Here is a 20,049-nt window from a genome sequence, read left to right on the forward strand (position 1 = left end):
CTGCTTATTGTGGTGTTGTCTGTGCTGATATATTCTAGTAAAGAACTGCTATTCCTTTTCCCATGTTTTTGTCTGTGAGCCCTGTAATTTCAGAGGTATAATAATTTGGGGGGAGGGGGTCATCTTTCCATTCCAGGAGGATTCCCACCTTCTTTGGCAGACATCTGCCTTTTAAAGCAGGACAGAGACACCAGAAAATACTGACTTTCTATGCCTTGGTTCTATTTGATCTCACAATGGCAGAATGCTACCTGAGGCACCAGCCCTGGAGTTCACACCCTGAAGAGGCTGCTGTGGCAGAACAAGAGCGAGGGATGCTTTGGATGTTCAAGTGCTCCATTGTGGAACACACAGATCCCTCACGCTGTGTCCCAGCCCAGGGAACACTCACCAAAGGAGATGTCCCCGAAGCTGAGCTCATCGAGGTCGAAGTGTAAAGTTGGTCGAGTGACATTGCCCCTGCAGTGGCGAGGACAGAGGAGGACATGGCTTGGTTAAAGGGAATTGCAAAGGTCCAGTGTTGTGGCTTGGGGGCATAAAACCTGGTGTCAGGGCACTGCGGGGCTCAAATCAACACACCACCATGTACTCGGCACAGGGCCCCTGTGGACAGGAGGCAGCTAAAGCCAAGTGGCCAGCAGCCAACAGCCACTGATGAGGCTTTGGGCTCAGGGCAGGCAGGAAAAGCCCCATGGTTGCTGGTGGCCCCATGAAGGACCCTGAACACACACCCAGACATTGCCCTGTGCCTCAGTTTCCCCATCTTTAAAGTGAGGGACATAAAGGTGCCTCCACAAACTTCTGTAACCAGCCTTTCCAGCCACAGGTTCCCTGCTTTGCTACTTCTGAGCTGGAACTGCTGCTCCCATGGAGGAGCTTTCTCAGGAGAGTTTGACCCATGCAATTATTACAGACAGTTTTGAGACAGGAATCCAGGGGAGCCCCAAACAGCCTCTGAAAAGAGCAGCAACAGTTCTACGCAGTGGACAGATGAATCCTAGAGGAAAGGACCAGCTGGCACAGCCAAGAGCAATAGCTTCAACAACCAAACAAAGGTGTCCTGCATCTAGCACAGCGCCTCACCTGTCCTTGACCTCAGCAGACAGACTCCAAAAGTCACCAACTGAAAATCAGCACTTGAAGCTGCACAACACTCACGAGTTTATTTCATGGCAGATGCCAATCAATGCCCACTCTGCCTTCTGGTTAAAAGTCAAGGACCAGTGAACTGTGCCTCCTATTGTGTTCATAGGACTGCCACTGGCTCTGCTCTACACCTCTCAACAAGAGACACCTGCCCTTGCTCAAGGAGAAAGCTGCTTATGTAATAAAATCCCATGAGCAATCTGGGGGAGGGACAGAGGAGCATCAATTATTTGATGGTCAAAGGTTCCCTCTTGATTTCCAAAATAAAAAAGCATCACTTTTCCTCCAAAAACAAAGCTAGCGTGATTGTTTATCTTCTATAGGCAGACCTACTCACCACTTTTCTCTTGCTACGTAGTAACTTTCTTGCTCTTTTTAATCCATCTCCCTTATTGGTATAATTGACTGCAGATTGCTTTAATTTCTTTACTGCCTTGACCCAGTGCCTCCCAAGAGCAGCAGCCCAGCTCCAGAGCAGCCAGCATCAACTCTCCTGGCTTACCCTACATGATCCTAGCAGCACGTGGCTCAGGCTAGCAGGGACAAGCCCTCATGCTGCTGTGGTGCTGAGGACTGAGCTCTGCCTCCCCTGCTATCAGCCCTCCTCCCTTTTGCTGGGCCAGGATTATCTCTTGCCATGGCACCAGCCCATGGGATGACGCCCCTGTCCTTGGCACAGTTCCTGCTGCACAGTTCCCTGTCTCCCACATCAGCCCTTTCCTGGCTGTGGAAAGGAGCTACCAGGGCACTCTCTGCACAGGAGCTGAGAGCACGGCTTGTGCCCCACAGCATGGCTGTGAGAGGTGAGGTGAGGTGAGGCTGCTGCTGCTGCCCATCTGGGATGGATTATTAACACAAGTTTTTACAAACACTGCTGCTGGTGCAGAATCACCCAGGCTGGCCCACCTCCAAAGCCCTGGGGGCCTTGCTGGCTGTTCAGGGGGGACATCCCAGAGCAGCTACTGCCCAAAGCTGATCCATCCCACTGCCTGCCATAGCCCAAGGCAGAGGGAGATCCCTGCAGGGAAGAGTCATTCCAGCTCCTGGGTACCACACAGGACAGGAAGCATCCTCACACTAAAGCAATGCCAGGATCAGAGCAGAGATTAAGACCTCAGGAAACACCTTTTTTCTCTACTCAGCCCCCAAATGAGGAAGGTGGGGGATTGTCCCAGATGTGCCCACCAAGCTCCCACAGTCCTTACTTGATGGTCAGGATTGCAGGCACAGGAGATCCAGCCACACTGAACCGGACTTCTTCCTCAAACCTCCCCAGCACGGTGGCGCTGAAGGAGATCTGAATAGTTTGGATCTCGCCTGGTGTAATGATGCCCTCCTCAGGTGCAAACTTGAAGAAGCCCACATTTGTAGTTGAAGGAATACAGGTGAAGGGAGCATTAATAGCTCCTTGGTTAATCAGCTTCACCTGCAGCAGCAAGAAAGCAAAATGGAAATATACATGGAATCTTGCCTTTTTGTGAGAGTTGTTTTCTAATGATGCAATTAAGACCCAGAAATGGCAGAAGGTGCTATGTGCTGCTGAACGGCAGAAGTTAAAAGATACAACAGGACAAGCTCTGCCTTTAGGTTTTCATGCAAAGCTGTGGTAACTCCACATAACTGCAGTCACCCTGGGGTTATCCCATGGACACAGAGCAGTCACCTCTGGTCAGCACCACCAAACTCATTCAGACCTGGCCCTGACAGCAACATGGGGTGACTGCAGCTGCGTAGTGAATCACCACAGAGCTGCTGCTGCTGCCCCAGCGAGCACAGCTCCAACAGTACCATCTACTCATTCACCTTTTCTCACACCATGAAAACAATACATTGATTAGGAGGCATCAGCGTCTAAATATATAGACAGCACCATCTTTTGGTAAGAAAAATCTGTGTGTCTTTGCCTTCCCCAGCCAGGCTTTTGAAAGTGTCTGGCATGAGGCAGTGCTTCATTTTCTACCTCTTTCAGTTGCTCTCTCATGATTTTTTTGTAAACTTGATACCATTGTCAGGGGAGGAAAATAGGTAGAAAAATCCTTTGCTTTATTCCCAAGAACACGTTTCTCTTTCTAGAGTCAGAAATACACTAAGGCCAAAGCGTGGTGAGGGATTGGTCAGCAAGGGGAAGAATTCCCAAGCCCTTTGCAAGGGCCAGCACTGAGCCAGGAGGCTGGATGGCTTTCCTGTGGCTTCCAGGAATGAGCAGCAGACACTTGACTGGAAGCTGTTTGCAGTGGACTGGAGTCCAAACGCAGCCAGTTTGTTCCAGCTGCTTCTCAACAGCCCAGTACAAAGGTGCCTTGTGTCTGGCACTGCCACAAAAGCCTCTGAAGGTGCAGCTGTCTGACCCGCTGTTGCTCTCATGTGCCAAGGGGTTGTTTTGCAGGAAGCCTCCCAGCTGATCCCTAAGGAAGGCTGCCCAAAAGCAGGGACTGGGGCTTCATGAACAACAGACACACCTTTCTGACCCCTCCAGATTTGACCAGTACATCAAATATTCCCTGCTCACAACTGCCCAGGTTGGCAGGAATTCCACAGCTCCACCAGCCTTGCTGCTGCCTCAGGAGCCATCAGGATCCATCCCAAGCCCTGCTGCTCACCTCACAGATGTGGGGGTTGTTGACAAGAATGTTCCCAAGGTTCACTGAAGGACAACTGAGTTCAACCAAGGGTCCTTGGCCTTCCCCTCTGAGGTGCAGGGGCAGCCTGCTCTCACGGCCTGGGGAGAGATATCCATTTCAGTACAATAATTCCCTCTGTTACACTGCATTTTCCAGGCTGCCTCAGGTGCTAGTCCCCGACTCTGAGCTGGATGCAACCAGCTCCTGATGCTGCAGGAGAAGTTATGGACCCTTCTCTTCCCTCAGGAGATATCCCTTGGGGCTGACTTGCAATTTCTAACCCATTCCTTGGGCTAGTTTCCAATTTTAGCCACCAGTCTGCTGCGTTAAAAACGTTTCTGAAGTCCTGTAGTCATAGGCCAAGGTGTAATGGGTATAAATTGAAAGAAAGGAAATTTAGGTTATTAGATATTAGGAAGATATTAGGAATATTAGATATTAGGAAGTTAGATATTAGGAAGAAATTTTTTACTGTGTGGGTGGTGAGGCACTGAAGCATATTGCCCAGGAGTGTTGTGGAGGTTCCAGCCCCGAAAGTGTTCAGAGCCAGGCTGGATGGGGCTTGGAGTTACTTGGTTTAGGGGGAGGTGTCCCTGCCCATGGCAGGGCCCTTGGGACTAGATGACCTTTAAGGTCCCTTCCATCCTTACCATACTGTGATTCTGTGGTTTCCTTCCCATGCACTTAGAGGAGCTCAGAAATCCATTCAGTGCAGGCACAAAGCTCATCAAGAGTTTGGCAATTACCAAACTACCTGGCCCAGTGGCACACAACTTTGTTGCCAAAATCCTCAACTTCTGGCACTCAGCATTGTGTTCTACTTCCACAGACTGAGCTGCAAGGTGACAATTCCCACACAGGGACAGAAGCAGGTGCTGGCCAAGGGTGCTCCTTCTACAAACACCCTGGGCTCAGTGGGGCTCAGCCACTCTGGTCTGGTGGTGTCTGGGCAGTGGGAGCGATCCAGGGTCAGGGAGCCCATTTCTAACTCAGCTCCTACCACCTGATGATGGAGCCATGGCAAATGGACCCATCCTGGAGGTCAGTGGCCTAGAGGGGCTCAGTGCCTGTTCACTAAAGCTGTTGTGCTCTGCAGCTCTTTGGCCTTTGAGGGAATGCTGGCAAAGCCATGGCAGGAAAACCTCTCCCTGCACTGCCTGGGTTGTTCTGGGATCAGTAACCCAGACACAGGATTCTGAGCCCTGGCCTTGCCCAGGAGACTCCCTGGAAGCTGCAGGGCCAGTGGGGATGTGCCAGCACTGCCCTGCTGGCCAGGGACTCTTCCCAGCAGTTACAGGGGAGCCCAGTGGGCTCAGGCTTGCACCGTGGCTTCACTGTGGCTGAGAGCAGCAGGGGAAAAGAGCTGTACCTGAGATGTTGCAGTAAGCCATAATTTGGTATTCCAGTGCCTCTAAGGGTTTGAAGGTCACCTTGATTTCAGCCCAACTATATGGCTGAATTTCTCCCTCCTAGAACAGAAAAGGGACGGCAAAACATTTATCTTCAAACTTCACATTTCTTGTTTTCAACCACAGTCCTGTAAGCCTTTATTTAGAGCATCAGCGATGAGTGAACAACACAAGGAAGCACTCCAAACCCAGCTCAGCACACCGCTGGAAGCTCTCAGTGCTCAGCTGATCAGCTCCCACTCTCCACAATATTCCTACTGCTCTGACACAAGCTCTTGGTCACATCATGCTGCTGTCACCTACAGTGGGATGGATGCAACTGCCACTGTGCACTGGTGGCTCTTGGCCTTAGATGGCCATAGGAGGCCAACAGAGGCCATAGGAGTAACCAAGAAGAGAACATGATCCCCCCTTCCCTGGAAATAAAAATGTTAGTTTAACCTGTTTTGAAAGAATGCAGAGGTTGGGCTTATTCTGGGGTTTACTCCAAAATGAGAAGGGATTTTGCACTGTGCAGACACCAGGCATTCATCATCTCTCACAATGCCAGTACTCAGAATCAGGGCTCGGGTTGGTGGGAGGACGTGGCAGTTTGCTTGCACAAACAGAAAAGGAAAAGGTTTTCTGTCCCTGTGTGCAAGAGAACTCAAAAGGCCCATTTCAACCTTCCACCCTTGTGTCCATGCTCTCAGATGACACTGGAAGGGACACTCAGAAATAGTGCACGACATGGGGATGGGGATTGGCATTTCTAGAATTAACCTTGGGCTGAATTTGGCCTCCAGCGAACCATTGCAAGCTTGAGGTCAGTATGTGAACTGGCAGAGCTGCAACAGCCTCTGCTGAGCCCCACACACCACGTGTCGGGGGAGCCCCTGCCTACAAGAACTGCTCCCTGTGGACACTGCAATGACAGCACAGAGCACCCTTGAGCTCGAGCCCTGGCAGCAGAGCTCGGCTCTGTCAGGCTCCCAGCCCTGCCTTGAGCCTGCAGGGCAGAAATGCTTCCAGCAGGGAGCTCTGCAGCCGCACCAGAAACTTGATGTCCTCCTTCTCAGCACACCCAGCCAGCTGAGGATCTACTGAGGGGCCAGGGATAGGGTGAGTGGGAGAAAGAAGAGGAAAACGGGGAGGAGGAAGAGGAAGAAAAATGAGGTTCTCAGCTATCACTTACCAATGGCTCAATGCAAAAAATGGCACTGGAGAACAGCATGGGGTCTTCTTTTATCTTTGCCATCTCCTCTTGGACCACACTCCTCAGGAGGGAAGTATGATCTTTACAAGAGAACTTCTCCATTTTTCTCTCCTCCATGAAGTTTTCCAGGCACACCGCTTTTCGGCGCCTGAGCAAGTACTGCCTGCAGCCACAGGGAGAGAAAAGGCCAGCAGATCATTTAATAAGCCACGTATTTGCAGAGAAAAGTGTGAGTGCAGGAGAGAAAGCACTTGGGGAGGAGCAGCAGCAGCTCCCCAGCAAGGGCTGACCCCAAGCCATGGGGGTCCCACATGGGTCAGAGGAGAACTTGCTGTTCACTGGCACAGCAGGTCGTTTTACTCCACACTTTCGAGCTCAGGAGAGGTTTCCAAAGCCAGTATCCCTCAAGAGAACCTCCTGGCTCAAAGGCTCTGCCACAGCTGAGGGAGAATCCAGCAGCCACCTCAGTTAGCTTTTCCTACCACTGAGCTGCCTGGGGGAGGCAGATCAAAATCATGGAGCAGGACTTCCCTCAGAAGGGGAGGTGAAGCTGGGCTGCAGCTACATGTTACCAGCATCACTCTTCCTTTCTGCCATTTTGGACCTGCCCTATTCCCTACTCTGCTTTCACAAGAGCATCCCAGAGCACTTCCAAAGGAAATGGATGAATTCAGGCACCTCATCCCTTCAGTGACAGTCAAGGTTTTAGATGCAATATGCATGAAAACAGAGGCTCTGAAAGGGGAAGGGACTTTGTTGTGCAGGAGGAAACAGCAAACTCCTGGAGAGGCCTTTTCATGATCCAGAGCTGTTTGGGTCCCATCCCAGTGCATGCTAGTAGAATGTCCTGAGAGGGAAAGGGTCCTGCACTATCTCCTCTCATAAAAAGTCCTCTCTGCTCTGAGATCTCAAAAGCTTCTCTGACAGCAGGACAGTGGCCCTGGAGCTAAAACCATCCCTAAGACCAAAAGTAAGGAAGAACAAAATGTCCTGGTGGCACTCTAGGACACAAACTGGCATGAAAACACATGTAATTGGAACAAACCCCACAGAACCAAAGCCAAGTTGAAGTTTACTCTGGGTAAACATAGTTGCTTCTGAGGGGAGAGTGGCTCACCTGGGGTCCAGGCTGAGGCAGGCAAGTGGGAAAAACATGAAAATAACAGCCCAGGGAAGTAGCCAGAGAAGGATTTTCTTTTAACATGCAGAGCTTGTATGGAAATCAGACACTAAGGAGATAGAGACGGAGGAAAGGAGATCGAGAACAGAGGAAAACCAAGAAGCCCAGGGCACCAAAGGACCCTCTCGCCAGCCATTCAAGCAGGCGAGGGTCAATCTCCTGGTCCATTGCAGGCAATGTAAAATAGCTCCGGGGAGTGCGAGCAACCTGGCCCGCAGCAACCAGGGGCTTGCCACGGCAGTTTTGGCACAGCGTTTTTTCAGCTTTGGCGTGGCTGAGCAGAAAGAGTGCAGCCACCCACCCTCCTTGTGTAGTGGGTTGTGTCTTTTAGCTGGTTTTGAGGTGCTTGCCTTTTTTTTCCCCCTTTTTTCTTTCTTCTTCCTGCCTTTTTTTTTTCTCCAGAAACGGCTTACAAACGATGGAAAGTCATTGCTGCTGCTGCCAGCAGGAATGTACTAACTCATACTGAACCCCCCAAGAAGGACGCAGCTGTCCAGGCCCCTGGCTGCAGGGAGGTCTGACCCTGGTACTGATATCAGAGAACAGTGTGAAAGACACCTGTGTGTGGTGTCAGCAGGAGAACGATCTGCTCTGTCCAGTGTCAGAACTTAAGAAGTGGAAAGGCTGAGGAGCATCAGGAAGAGCGAAACAGAAATAAACTGGTGGAGTTACACCTGTCCAATCCTGAGAGAAGCTCAGCAGAAGTCCTGCCCTTCTTGTGATCAGGCAAGAGGAGACCTAAGAGAAAGTGGGGAATGGAAATGGGTCTCTACTGGGGAGGTAATAAAATTCTGTCCTGATGCCCATCACCTTCCCAGGTGCCCTGAGAGAATAGGTATGAGGCCCTGGCTCTCAAGTGTCTGGCAGATGACACTAAAGAAAAAATTCTGTCTGGAGAGTCTCCCAGTTGCACTTGTCTGTCAGACACATCACAGCCTCAAGTATTAAGAAGAAGGGTAGTGGTAGTAGGTGACTCCCTTCTAAGGGGAGCTGAGGGCCCTGCAGATCAACTGGATCCATTCCACAGGGCAGCGTGCTGCCTCCCTGGGGTCCAGGTACTGGATATCACCAGGAGATTCCCTAATGACTAAATGAACTTCATCTGTTCACCATACAGTGACCGTGAAAGAATAGAGTTCTCAATATTCAGTGAAATAAGGACAGGCATCAACAAAACTTCCACTCTGGACTTCTGGAGGGCAGATTCAGCCTGTTCAAGAGATGGATTTGGAGAGTACCTTGGGAAACAGCCCTTAAAAACAAAGGGGTCCAGGATGGATGGATGGACTTCAAGAAAGAAGTCTTGAAGGCACAGGAACAAACTGTCCCTGTGTGCTGAAAGATGAGCTGATGGGGAAGACAACCAGCCTGGATGGGCATGGAGCTTCTAAGGGAACAAAAGAGGGTGCATCACCTTTGAAAAGAGGGGCTGGCAACTCAGGAAGTGTTTAAGGATATTGCTGTGTCATGTAGGAAGAAGATTAGAGAGGCAAAAGCCCAATTAGAACCTGAGGAAATCCAGTCATTGCAATCAACCTTTCCTTCCCAAAATGCCATCCTTGGCTGGAGTATAAATGGAACTGGAATGCTCAGTGCTGAGCTCCAGAAGCCCAGGGACACACACCCTAGGGCCAGGGATGGTTTACTTGGCCTAAACCATTCAAAAACACCAACACCCCCCTGCGGCCACACGCCAGTTTCAGTCTTGGGCCATGTCTCTCACTGAAATGCATCTTTCAAACCAACCTCCTCTTCTCTTCGTTCTCGTATTCCTCAGTAGGCAAAGTCTTCCACTGGAAGTGGGCTGTGATGTTACTCCTGTTTTCAATGAACACGGTTGTGTGGTTTGACATGCCAATGAAAGTCTTGCCAACGTCCACAGAATTTGTGCTCAATCCAATCTTGAGATCTACAGCTTGTCCATGGAGGTTTGTCTGGATACTTTCTTCACCTGGAACAAAGCAAAGGAGTCTTTGCTCAGCTTCCTGGCTGCCAGAAAGAAGGAACAGAGCAAACCACAGGTCGCAGAAGAAGGTGTCACAGCTTTTAGCTGAATGAGCAGTTCTGTGGATCAGTACGTTTAGCACATCCTGACAGCTCTGGGTGTACAGAGTGAGGATGTCCTGGGCACCTCCTTAAACTCTTTGCTGGTCAGCAATAAGGGATCCAAGGGATCAGGAGAGACGTGAGTCTCATGGGATGCTCAGGGGAGACCCTGGGCAGGCCAGGACTGAACAGGGCTCCTCAGCATCACCTGAAGGACTTTGATGCAGAAATCCTGGTGATCTGAGTGGGTCATCGGAGCACACGGACCAATCTCACTGTGTACATACTGTCACCTAGGGGCCAAATCTCTACAAACACACTGAGAAATAAATGCACCTGGGGGCATGTGGGCAGCAAAAGGAGGCCCAGAGGAACCAATGAAGTGACAGCCCACAGCAGGAGGGGACACAGGTGAGGAAACAAGCAGCCCAGCTCTGTAATATGACAAACCACTACAAAATGAACACCATGAAAATCATTATCATCTCCCTGTCCAAACCCACAGCCACATCAGTCTTGAAATATTTTATATTGTTCTGATCTCAAAAACCAAGCTGGAGCATTGCAAATTGAATAAAAAAGGGACAAGGGAAAGATTAGTAAGTACAGAGCAGCTTCTGTATGATCACTGAATGGGATTCCTCAGTCTAGAAATCAAATGGGAGATAGATGTGAGAGGTTTGCAACAGCATGAATGGCCTAGGAAATGGAGATGAGGAAAAATCTGTCTTGATTTGTCACCAATCAGGAACTTGAGGGCTTGAAAATGTTATTAGACAAAAACTACATATATGTGTAGAGGGTGACAAGAAAAAGGGTCTGTGACATGCCAGTGGAGAAGAAGCACCATATGGGACAGAGGTGTGCAAGCAACACATTGTTATGGGAGAGAGTCTGATGGAAACCTCACACCTCACATTGCCCAGGAATAAAATAAAACTTCACCCAGGCATAACCACATGACAGGGGAGAATTAGGGATCCTCCTTCTTCCACTCAGCAACTCCCAAAAACCCCTGTTAGAGGGGATCCACTTTGTCAACTCCCTAAACACCAAGGAGTTCTCAGTTTTCTCTGGGGCAAAGCTGAACAGGGGAGGGACCTCTAGAGGCAATGGAGGGGGATGGGACAACAGGGAGTGATGGTGCAGAACTGTCCCATGCCCCGTGCAGGGCCCAGCACTCACCTGTGTTGCAGCACACTACCAGGGACCCGGAATGGTCGCCAGTCTTCAGCGGGTGAAATCTCACTGTCACCTGCATGCTGTCACCAGCGCCCAGAATTCCTGTGGTTGGAACCACGGAGAAAGGACTGCAACACAGAGGGATCAGGACTGGGGGCACACCTGGGGATGAGATTCCTTCTGCAGTGCAGCTCACTTCAGTTCACTTGGGCAAGCAGGGAGAAAACCAACCACAGTCAGCAGAAAACAGACAGAAAAGACTGAATCAGAAACAGCCACTGACCCACCTCTAAGAAGATCCAGCCCTCACGAGATCCTGTGGGATAAAATTACTTCATGACCCCCATACTCAGCCCTCTGCAATGAGACTCAAGGGTCCGACTGCCAGCAATCCCATCATGGTTTGTGAAAAGCACAGAGAGGGTTCAGAACTATCTGCATGCACAACTTGACACTGACTGCCTCAGGAATTTCTCTTTACCTGCTGCCTATAAACCTCATCTCAAGAGATGCAAATGTTAGGGCACTACCTGTCCTGTGAGATTACAGCCTAGGAATCAGACAGGGAGAGGGAACTTCTCCTTGAAGACCAAGGAATAATTACTGCTCAATTTGCAGTGTGGTTCTTTGGTTTATTTTACCTTGAAAATGTGCTGATTTAGCCTAGAAAGGGCACATTTTATCAGCATTTTGATGAAAGCTGTGCTAAGAAAAGGAGCAATCAAAGCTCTGAAAGAGTGCAAATGCAGATTAGAGCAACACAGTGACATGGAAACCCAAAAGGAGGATGCCATTTGCAGACTGAAGGATCCAATCCCAGCTAAATGAATCACCATTAGCAGCAGCACATCAAGGAAATGGAACAGGAAGTTTTGGTGTATTTACCAGCAGTGCAGTCTGGCACTCTGGGTTGTCATGCATGCTGGTAACTGTTTGCTTGGCCCAGCAAAGAAACTCTGTGCTATGTGTTGGTGCACTTTGGATTTAACAGGAGCAATTAGGATTGGTCACCAGGTAAACAGCTCTTGCCTGACAAACACAGGACTCCATGCTTTGATGCTCAGGGAGAGCTCAGGGGAAATGTGCTTCTGCCCAGCAGCTGCTGGGCTTTGTGCTCTTCTACAGCCCCACTGATAAAACAAAAGTTCCTGGCCGTGGGGCTTTGCTGGTGGCCAATCTGTCACTTAAAATGTGCATTCTGGGGAGTTGGGTGATGAATGCATCACACACAAAAACAAAAGGAACATCTGGCAAACTGAACTTCATGTCAGTAGTGACAGCTGATGAACTTTGCTTCAGGTTCTGCTCATTAAGGATCTATTGCTGCAATGATGGGCCTGACCTATTCCCATTACCACTAGTGAGAACATCACTACTGGCTGATGGGGAAGCCTTGGGCCAGCAATGTTTATGTGCTGCATGTGAGACTTTGGAGGGAAGGGAGGAAAGACAAGGCCCCACCCTCCCTAAAGCCAGACCAGTGTACGTGCTCCTGCATCTGCCCCAGGGGTGATGCCAGGACTGCTGCAGGTCTCTGCTGGGGCTTGGGGCGATCAGTGCCTGGTGTGGGCAAGGCACGGGATTTTTTCCTATTCTTTTGCCAGGAATTTCACCAGAACAGAGAAGCTGCCAGTTAAGGGAATCCCTGGCCACACTCCAGCACTACATTCCATTCCATGCCATTCCATTCCATGCCATTCCTTTCCCACTGCTGCCACATGTTACATGCTCGTGCCCTCAGATGGCAGGATGGGAATAACACTCCGAGGGGTGACTTCAGGGGTTGCCTGAGAAAGAAGGTGTCTTCTTATTTTCAAATTATCAGGAGAAGAGTATCCAGCCAAGTTCAGGATTCGGTTTCAGGACTGAAAAACTGAGTGCAAATCAGCCTCTGCATCTCCTACATCCCACCCTGGGCTGTACCCAGCAGACTCCTCTGTTACTGCTGTAGCAGTCATCTCTCACACAGACATGGCTCCCCAAGACCCAAGGACACAAGCTCTACAGCTAAACTTAACTTCTCTGAATTTCAGCCAACATCATTAAGCTGTTCCCCGAGCCCACAGATAGAAGAGCTGTGAAGAAGACATCCCTGACACTGAAATAACCAAATGAAAACCACTGCCAAGAGATGGGGCTGGTAGGCTCAATTTTGGCCTTTTATCTGTAAATTGTGAGCTTTCCCTTAAGACAGTTCTCATCCTGTTAGATCTGCCCTTTCAATGAATCACTGCTGTACCCAAAAGGCAGAAAAAGATAAGGTATGGAGGGGGTTTTAACAGGTTGCTTTCTTCTGCCTTTTAACTAGGTCCATTTTTATCTTTGTTTCCTTGTACAGCATCTAAAGACGGGTCCAGATCTCCCAATGGCACCTTGCAATCCCCAGACACTGCTCTTGCTTTGAGCAGTGTGTCTGCTCAGATGACTTCCAGAGATCCCCTCCAGCAAGTTATTCTATACTTTTAACTTCTAAATCAGCTCAACTGCTTTTCACATATTCCCCAAATATCTCTTATTTCCTAGACACCTGTGCATGTAGCTATGAGCATGTGGTATATTGATAGGCATTAGAGGAGCTCGACCTTCATGGAAGCTCCCAATGAAGAATGCATGATCTTCTGGCAAACATTTAACACAAAACAAAAAAGAAAAAACAGCAGAAACAGAGGAACTTCAGAATATTTAAAAATAAATCTCAGTGAAAGGGGGCTCAACCATATTCAGAGATTTAAATCATCTGTTTGAAATTTTAAACTGGCTTTCAAAGGTTTATCATGGAACAGAAGAGGTGACTGATGTCCTCAGCTGACAAGGGAAATCAGATCAGCTTTAAGTAATAGGAATGCACCAGATGCCTGCAGCACAGCTCAAGCTGGGCATCTGATGCAGGGACCACTGGAAAGCCACGTGCCTGTGGCCTCCCAGAGAATGGGTCTATTTGGCTGACAGTGGTGAGTAAGCATTTCAGAAGCTGCTTGCGCTCAGGTGGGTGCAAGCCAGCTACTAACATGTTCCAGGCACCCTGGAGGAAATCTGGGGCAGAGAAAGCTCAAAGGCTGCATCCTGCTAAGAACACTGAAAGCAAGAGCAGATGCCATTCATCCTGCCCATTTCCAGCCAGGCTGCAGGGCAGCAGCTGCGATGCTCTGGTTCCTTTTGTTGCTCTTTCCCAGCCCTGTTATCACCCAAAGGTGTTTTGGACTGCCTCACCTCTGGGTGCTCAGCTGGTAACGAGCTGCCTGGTTGCTGACATTGCGAACCAGCAGAGTCTTCTGGCTGCTGTACTTGACCGGACACACCGGGAAGTCCAGCTGGTCAGGGAAGTCCAAGATAGCTCGGGCACCAACTGCCCGAATTGGCACAACTATCCTTTCCCTTGCACTGCTGCACACAAGCTCGTGGAAATAATCCTGCAGGAAAAGAAACTAGCTCAGCACAGGATATTTAGTGCCATCCCCATGGCAGAAGAAAAACCATTTCCTGTAACTCATCAATGGCATCCATTTACCTATCCCACCCTAAAATGAACACTAAGTCCTACTAATATGTCACATTTTAAAGGCACCAGGGCACTTTGCAAAACCGATCTCTGTGGCATTAAGCTCTTGTGTCACTTGGATCATACAGAGAACTACCCTAGGCCACCATAAGTTTTACTCTAAATTTTAATAATGTTAAATAATTCCTAAGTCCCTTCTAAGGAACATGGAGCTAGGGAACACAGGACATTCCTCTTTAGGTTTCTAGATTCCTGCTGTCTGAGAACAGGACAAAGTGTTAAACTGACTCTAAGCAGCAAAAGGAAGATGAGAAAACAGCTGCACCCAAAGAGCTCCTGCACCCAAAGAGCTCCTGCACCTCTGACCTGGTGTAGAAACATTAGTTGGCTCAGAACTCCCTTCTAACTTTGCCTCTCCAACCAAGTCAGGAGAAGAACAGTGCTAAGAGGTTGAAGGATGCTGTTGGAAAGAGCCTCTCTTTGTTTCCCTGCAAGGCTTCCTCCCTTCCATGCCATGTCCTAAACCCTTCTGTATGAACAAGCCTCTGGATCACAGCACTGAGATCAGACTTGCCAGGGCCCCAGCCCTGGTGTTCAAACATCCTCATAAAAGCAGGTTTGGCAGGGAATGGGTGCCAGTTGACAGAGCCACCACAGTGACAGGCATGAAGACAGAGCCACAGCAGCGTCACTGCCACAGGCTCTGGGCTCACGGGACTGCCTGCAGGTTGTACCTGCCCTACACGAGCTCTTTCAGGCAGGTGTCCAGAGGTGTCCAAGTCCCCTGCAGCTCACCAGCCTCCTGCTGACTAAGGGCACCTAGAGCCCAGTGTGCCTGTGCCAGGCCGGGCTCACAGGCCCAGCACATCCTCTGCCCTGGCCCTGCAGCTGTATCATGGTCAGCTGTGCTCTGGGACAGCACAGCTGCAAGGCTGGAGAACAGAGGGTGTGAAAAAGCATCATCTTTGCTCCAGCCCCGGGTGAGGCAGAGAAGCTGCTGCCAGTCAGGAAGGAGGAAAGCTCTCTGACCTCTTAATTCCTCTAGTATTTTCCATAATAATTAAGCTCTTTTCACTGTATCTAGAAATGACTGAACATCTGTCAACACCCCTTTGTCATTTTCATACTGTTCCCTGTGCACCTTCCCTTGGGAATGCTCAGGAATGTGCAGGGAGGGGAAGCAGAGCCTCTCAGGCCTGGATGCAGTGCCTGACAGCACATGCCAAGGTGTGACTGGCAGCAAGCTGCTTGCCCATGGCCTGGAGCCGAGCTCACAGCATGGAATGGGATGTACCCAGGGTGCAGGGAACAATGGCTTTGGAGATAATTCTGTTTTGGCTCCTCCAGTCTCACCTTGTTCTCGTCAGGGGTGAAGCGGATGCGCACATGGGCAGGCACACCCGGCGTCACAACACGGTACACGTTGTTGGAGCACATGAGCTGGAAATAAGGTGAGCTCTCCATGTAGATCTTCACCAGCTGAGGAAACTGCAGGAAAGATATGAAACGATGATTTTGCCACTTGTGGAAACAGGATGAGACAAGACCTGTCCGTGCCCTTGTGACATCCCTCCTTGACTCCTTTTCCAAAGCACTTTCAGCTGTGGAGGTACAGGCACGTAATTCACAGGGGTGAACTTGAGTCCTTTCTGTCTGGGTCCAGCATTTTGGCCAGGGGCAGTAGGGCAGTGCCTGGTGGGAAGGAAGGGCCAAGCAGGTCAGCACTAGGATAGAGACACAGCACCTGAACCAAGTCATCTGCATATTCAACAAGATCAAAAAACCTGCTGGCTTCTGCCAGCACACAGCCATGCAGTCATGTTCCAGAGGGGGAAGGTGCTGCCTGAAAGTACAACAGCACATTATCCTGTGGGAAGGAAGAAAATCTCTTCTAGCAGATCAGGTTTGGGTAGGGCAGCTCTGGGGATACAGACAAGCAGACAGACCAGCAAGAGAGGAGACCAAACACTATGCCCTTACTGAGAATAAAAGCAAAGGAAGGAACACAGCAAGACGATTCCTAAACCAAGGAGATGACAAAGAGAATTTAAATGGGCAGTAAAGCAGCAAGGAAGAATCAAAAAATTATGACAGCAATCAACTTGCCAAAAGTGACGGAAACACAGACAGGCTGTGCCTATCGACTATGGGCTTCAAAGGCATTTTATGCCTGGAGAAAGATGACCAGCAGTGACTGACAGTGTGGTTCCAGCATTTAAAGCCAATCTTGGCTTTCTAGGGGTTCTTGCTGCCTGTGCAGGCAAGCTGGGCTGTTGGGCATTCCTGCCTGCAGCCAGCAAGCCAGGTTCTGCCCTCTGGGATAGACAGACACAGCATACATGCATTTTCTAGCACAGATATCAACCCCTGAGCACCAAAATGCTCTCCAAAAGTCTGAACCAGATGCTTTTGATTCCCTCCTGTCTCTTCCCACCAGGCCACTCTTGGTACAAGCCTTATTTGAGAAACTGTTTCCTTGACTGGAATTCAAATGGTCTCAGTTGTCCTTTTACAGTGGAAGACAACTGCTGACATTTTTCAACTTTTTCTCTCTCAACTTCCTTGGCAAACTACAAAACAATCACAATTTCTTCAAGTGAACAGAAAACCTCCAGGAGCACATGGCTTTGGATGTGCTGTGGTTCTCCAAAGGAACAGCAGAGCACCATGTTGCTTTTGGAAAACCTGAGCAGAGCTGGATGAAGTTTGGTAGGAGCCTGAAATGGCACCTAAAGGCCTCCTCCTACTTCTGCTGTATCAGTCTCATTCCAGGGCTGTTTCAGAATGCATTCCCTGCAGTGCCAAAGCCATTAATGATAAGTGATTCTAGCATAAAGTGGAGAAGTTACAGCCCCTGAGCTTTGACTGTGAGCTGCACAAAGGGAGACAAACAGGCTGAGAAAGGCAGGGATTCCTACAAATTTTAGGAGCCAAGATTACCCAAGGAGACACAGGATGTGGTACAGACTCAAAGCAAAGCATGAGAGCAGGTAAGAACTGCACAGTACTCAACATTCCTATCAATCCAGAGCTTTCAAGAGAAGGAAACTCCTTTGGAATAAATACCATCAATACATGGCCAAAATCAGGGGACAATTCCCTGCACAGGAAATGTCTCAGCTCCATCTTGCAGAACAAAGGTGCTGAGATATTTTCTTCTATATCTCCTGCAGTAGGTAACTTGCTTTGCTGTACACTAGGGGAATTACACCACCCTCCTCTTCCAGCACAATGTTAAACCTTCACACCCCAGCACTTACCTTGCTGTTATTAATGAGAGACACCACCATTTCACAGGCCTCATGGGTAACAAAGTTCTGAAATAACATCTCTGGTGGGGAAACCTGAAACAAGCTCTGTTTCAGGGGAGCTGATGGCAGCTGGAGAGGAAAGAGAGAACACAGAGAGGTTCAGCTGCTGGGAAGAAGGTTCACGAAGGAGAATCTTACACTGACCCCCAGTGAAGTCCAGGCTCTGGGTAAACACGTCTGCCCAGCCCACACTGGGCAAACAGTAGCTCACCTACTGAGCTCTGAGCTGATCAAGAACTGCTGGGCAACACAGAGCAGGTTCAAGGCAAGCAAGGCAAGCTGCTCTTTTGGCATGTATTTCTCCAGGTTTCCTTCTCCAGAATGCCAGGTAGCACTTACCTTAAGCACAGCCCTGTGCCCAGGTGGTCACAGAGCTCTGCGACACTCATGGAGTAGAAAAACCCATGGGTTTACAGGAGTCTCCATGGGAAACAATTCTGAGATGTCCTTTACTCTGAGACAGGGAAACCGAGGCCCACACAACTGCAAGTATCTTTTTTGCTCTAGAACTTAGACATCAGTAAGAAGTAAACAGTACCAGAGGAAGTGTGAGAGATGAGGCGATATCTTGCTAAAGCCAAAAAGTTATTAAGCAAAAGAATGGAATTTGTTGGTTCTATGTGTTGTTTATGGTTTGGATCTGCTCAGGTTGGGTGTTGCAGTGAGAACAGGGTTGAAGACCTGACCAAAAGGAAGTAGGATGAGCGGGGAGGGAACAGGAAAGTTGGTGGTCAGTAGAGAATGGAAGCTCCTGAGTACCCATCCAATAGTAAAGGGGACAGGGACCGCCCCAGCTGGGTACAGAGGGGATAGAAAGATTGCCATTTTCTCCAAAGGTGTGTTTGCTTGTCTCCAGCGGATGGGAGACACGCCCAGCTCAGCTGAATCGGTACTAATAAACAGTTTTCTTTTGCTTGGATGATTTTGTCCCGCTTAATTGTGCTTAAAAGATGGTGCATTTCAAACAGAGGGAAAGACAAGAATAAAAAGACAAATGAGGTAAATGCTGAATGAGGATAAGATTCAGTGGTTTTGTTGGTAGAGTTGGTATCTTCTTTTTCCATGTGCTTTAAGAGGGCGCTTTCTTGTAATTATTGCTATCTTATTTAATACCATTGTAGAGGCATGTCTGGAATGACACAACAGCAGCAAATGCTTCTGGAGCAGAGACATTACTTTATCTGCCTGCTTGGTTCCCAATTGCCAATCCCCCTCCCCGCACAGGTGGTCCACGGACAAAATTGCACCATCCACATCCCGCAAGATCTCTGCATCAGCCTATAAGTCTGGCAACACCTCCCTGATTTCCCCCTTCCATTCGGATTCCCAAATTAAAAACTCTGGTTGGGTAATTAGGCAGCAGGAACATACTCGGCCGAGGAGAGAGTTGCTTTCAACATGCCTCTAAAATATTCACTTTCGCAGCCGAATTATTTTCGGGATTTGCAGAGATCCTTGCTTGTCTGCTGTGGGATGGAGGACCACTGTGTGAGGAGCCCGCCCCCCCGCCGAGGTGTAAAGGTGACCGGTGCAGCCGAGAAGGCAGGCAGGGAATGGGGCAGCCCGGAGTTCCCACGCTCCCCCCCGCCCCGGAACCCAAAGCGTGGGAACCGGAAGTTGGGTCGTGGGAACCAGGGGAGGAGCCGGAAGGGGCGGGGTCTGGATCAGGGGAGTGGCGTGTGGGCAACTCCCCTCCCCGGGGGTGGAGCCGAGGGGCGGGGTGCTGCATAATTCATTAGAGGAGGAGTTAGGGGGCGGAGACGAGGGAGGGGCGGAGAAATCTCGGGAAAGGAAGGGGTTGGACAATGTCCGGAAGGGGTTTCGGGAGGAGGGGGGATGGGAAGAGGAGGCAAAATTGGCGGGAAAAGCCACGCGGTCGCCGCCATTTTGTGTCCTCGGGCCGCCATTTTGTGCCCTCGGGAAGGAGGGAGAAGGGAAGCCATTTTGGGGATTCGGGGTTAAGGGAGTAGGGGATAAGGGATTCCTATGTATCTGGGGCAGCTTAAACCCAACAGAATGCTTTCGGCATGGGGTGGAACATTGTGGGGAAGAAGGGGTACAGGGAGGATTCGGGACAGTGCCAGCACTGTCCTGTCGGGGGTCCAGGGAATTCACAGAGGGGCCAGAATCTGCCTGCGAGCTGAGAATACCCGACCTTGGGAGAGAGGGAGAGGAAAGAGGGGTAGGATTTTTAGAACTGGGGATGGGTTTGTCTGCAGATGCTTGTGGCAGACCTTCATAATTATTTTTAATAATATCTCTAATTTGGAAAGCCAGGTGAGTAAATTTAGAGAGAGAGATCCGACTGCCGAAGGATCTCCCTCCCCACTTGGTCCCAAAAAGGAGACTTGATATAATTTACCTGCCGAAATTTCAGGGAAGGTCTGAGACAGCCATCGGACAGACTTCTTAATGTCCGATTTTTTAAACTTTTTTTTCCCAACAACAAGGATACCCACA

General features: G+C 49.6%; 1 protein-coding gene across 1 annotated transcript in view; it reads right to left on the minus strand.

The window, feature by feature from the left end:
• Positions 1–20,049, minus strand: part of LOC144247049 (axonemal central pair apparatus protein HYDIN-like) — a 91,936-nt gene that overhangs the window by 64,648 nt on the left and 7,239 nt on the right. Inside the window, exons 9-19 of the mRNA XM_085589334.1 lie at positions 19,740–19,744; positions 17,539–17,658; positions 15,632–15,766; positions 13,990–14,189; positions 10,783–10,907; positions 9,298–9,502; positions 6,351–6,534; positions 5,137–5,236; positions 3,747–3,865; positions 2,352–2,572; positions 392–459 (exon numbers count right to left, since the gene is read on the minus strand). Of these exons, the coding sequence (XP_085445460.1) occupies positions 392–459; positions 2,352–2,572; positions 3,747–3,865; positions 5,137–5,236; positions 6,351–6,534; positions 9,298–9,502; positions 10,783–10,907; positions 13,990–14,189; positions 15,632–15,766; positions 17,539–17,658; positions 19,740–19,744 (1,482 nt within the window). The remainder of the gene's footprint in view (positions 1–391; positions 460–2,351; positions 2,573–3,746; positions 3,866–5,136; positions 5,237–6,350; positions 6,535–9,297; positions 9,503–10,782; positions 10,908–13,989; positions 14,190–15,631; positions 15,767–17,538; positions 17,659–19,739; positions 19,745–20,049) is intronic.

The sequence above is a fragment of the Lonchura striata genome, chromosome 11, assembly GCF_050655825.1.
Source record: "Lonchura striata isolate lonStrDom1 chromosome 11, ASM5065582v1, whole genome shotgun sequence".
Taxonomy (NCBI): Eukaryota; Metazoa; Chordata; class Aves; order Passeriformes; family Estrildidae; genus Lonchura; species Lonchura striata.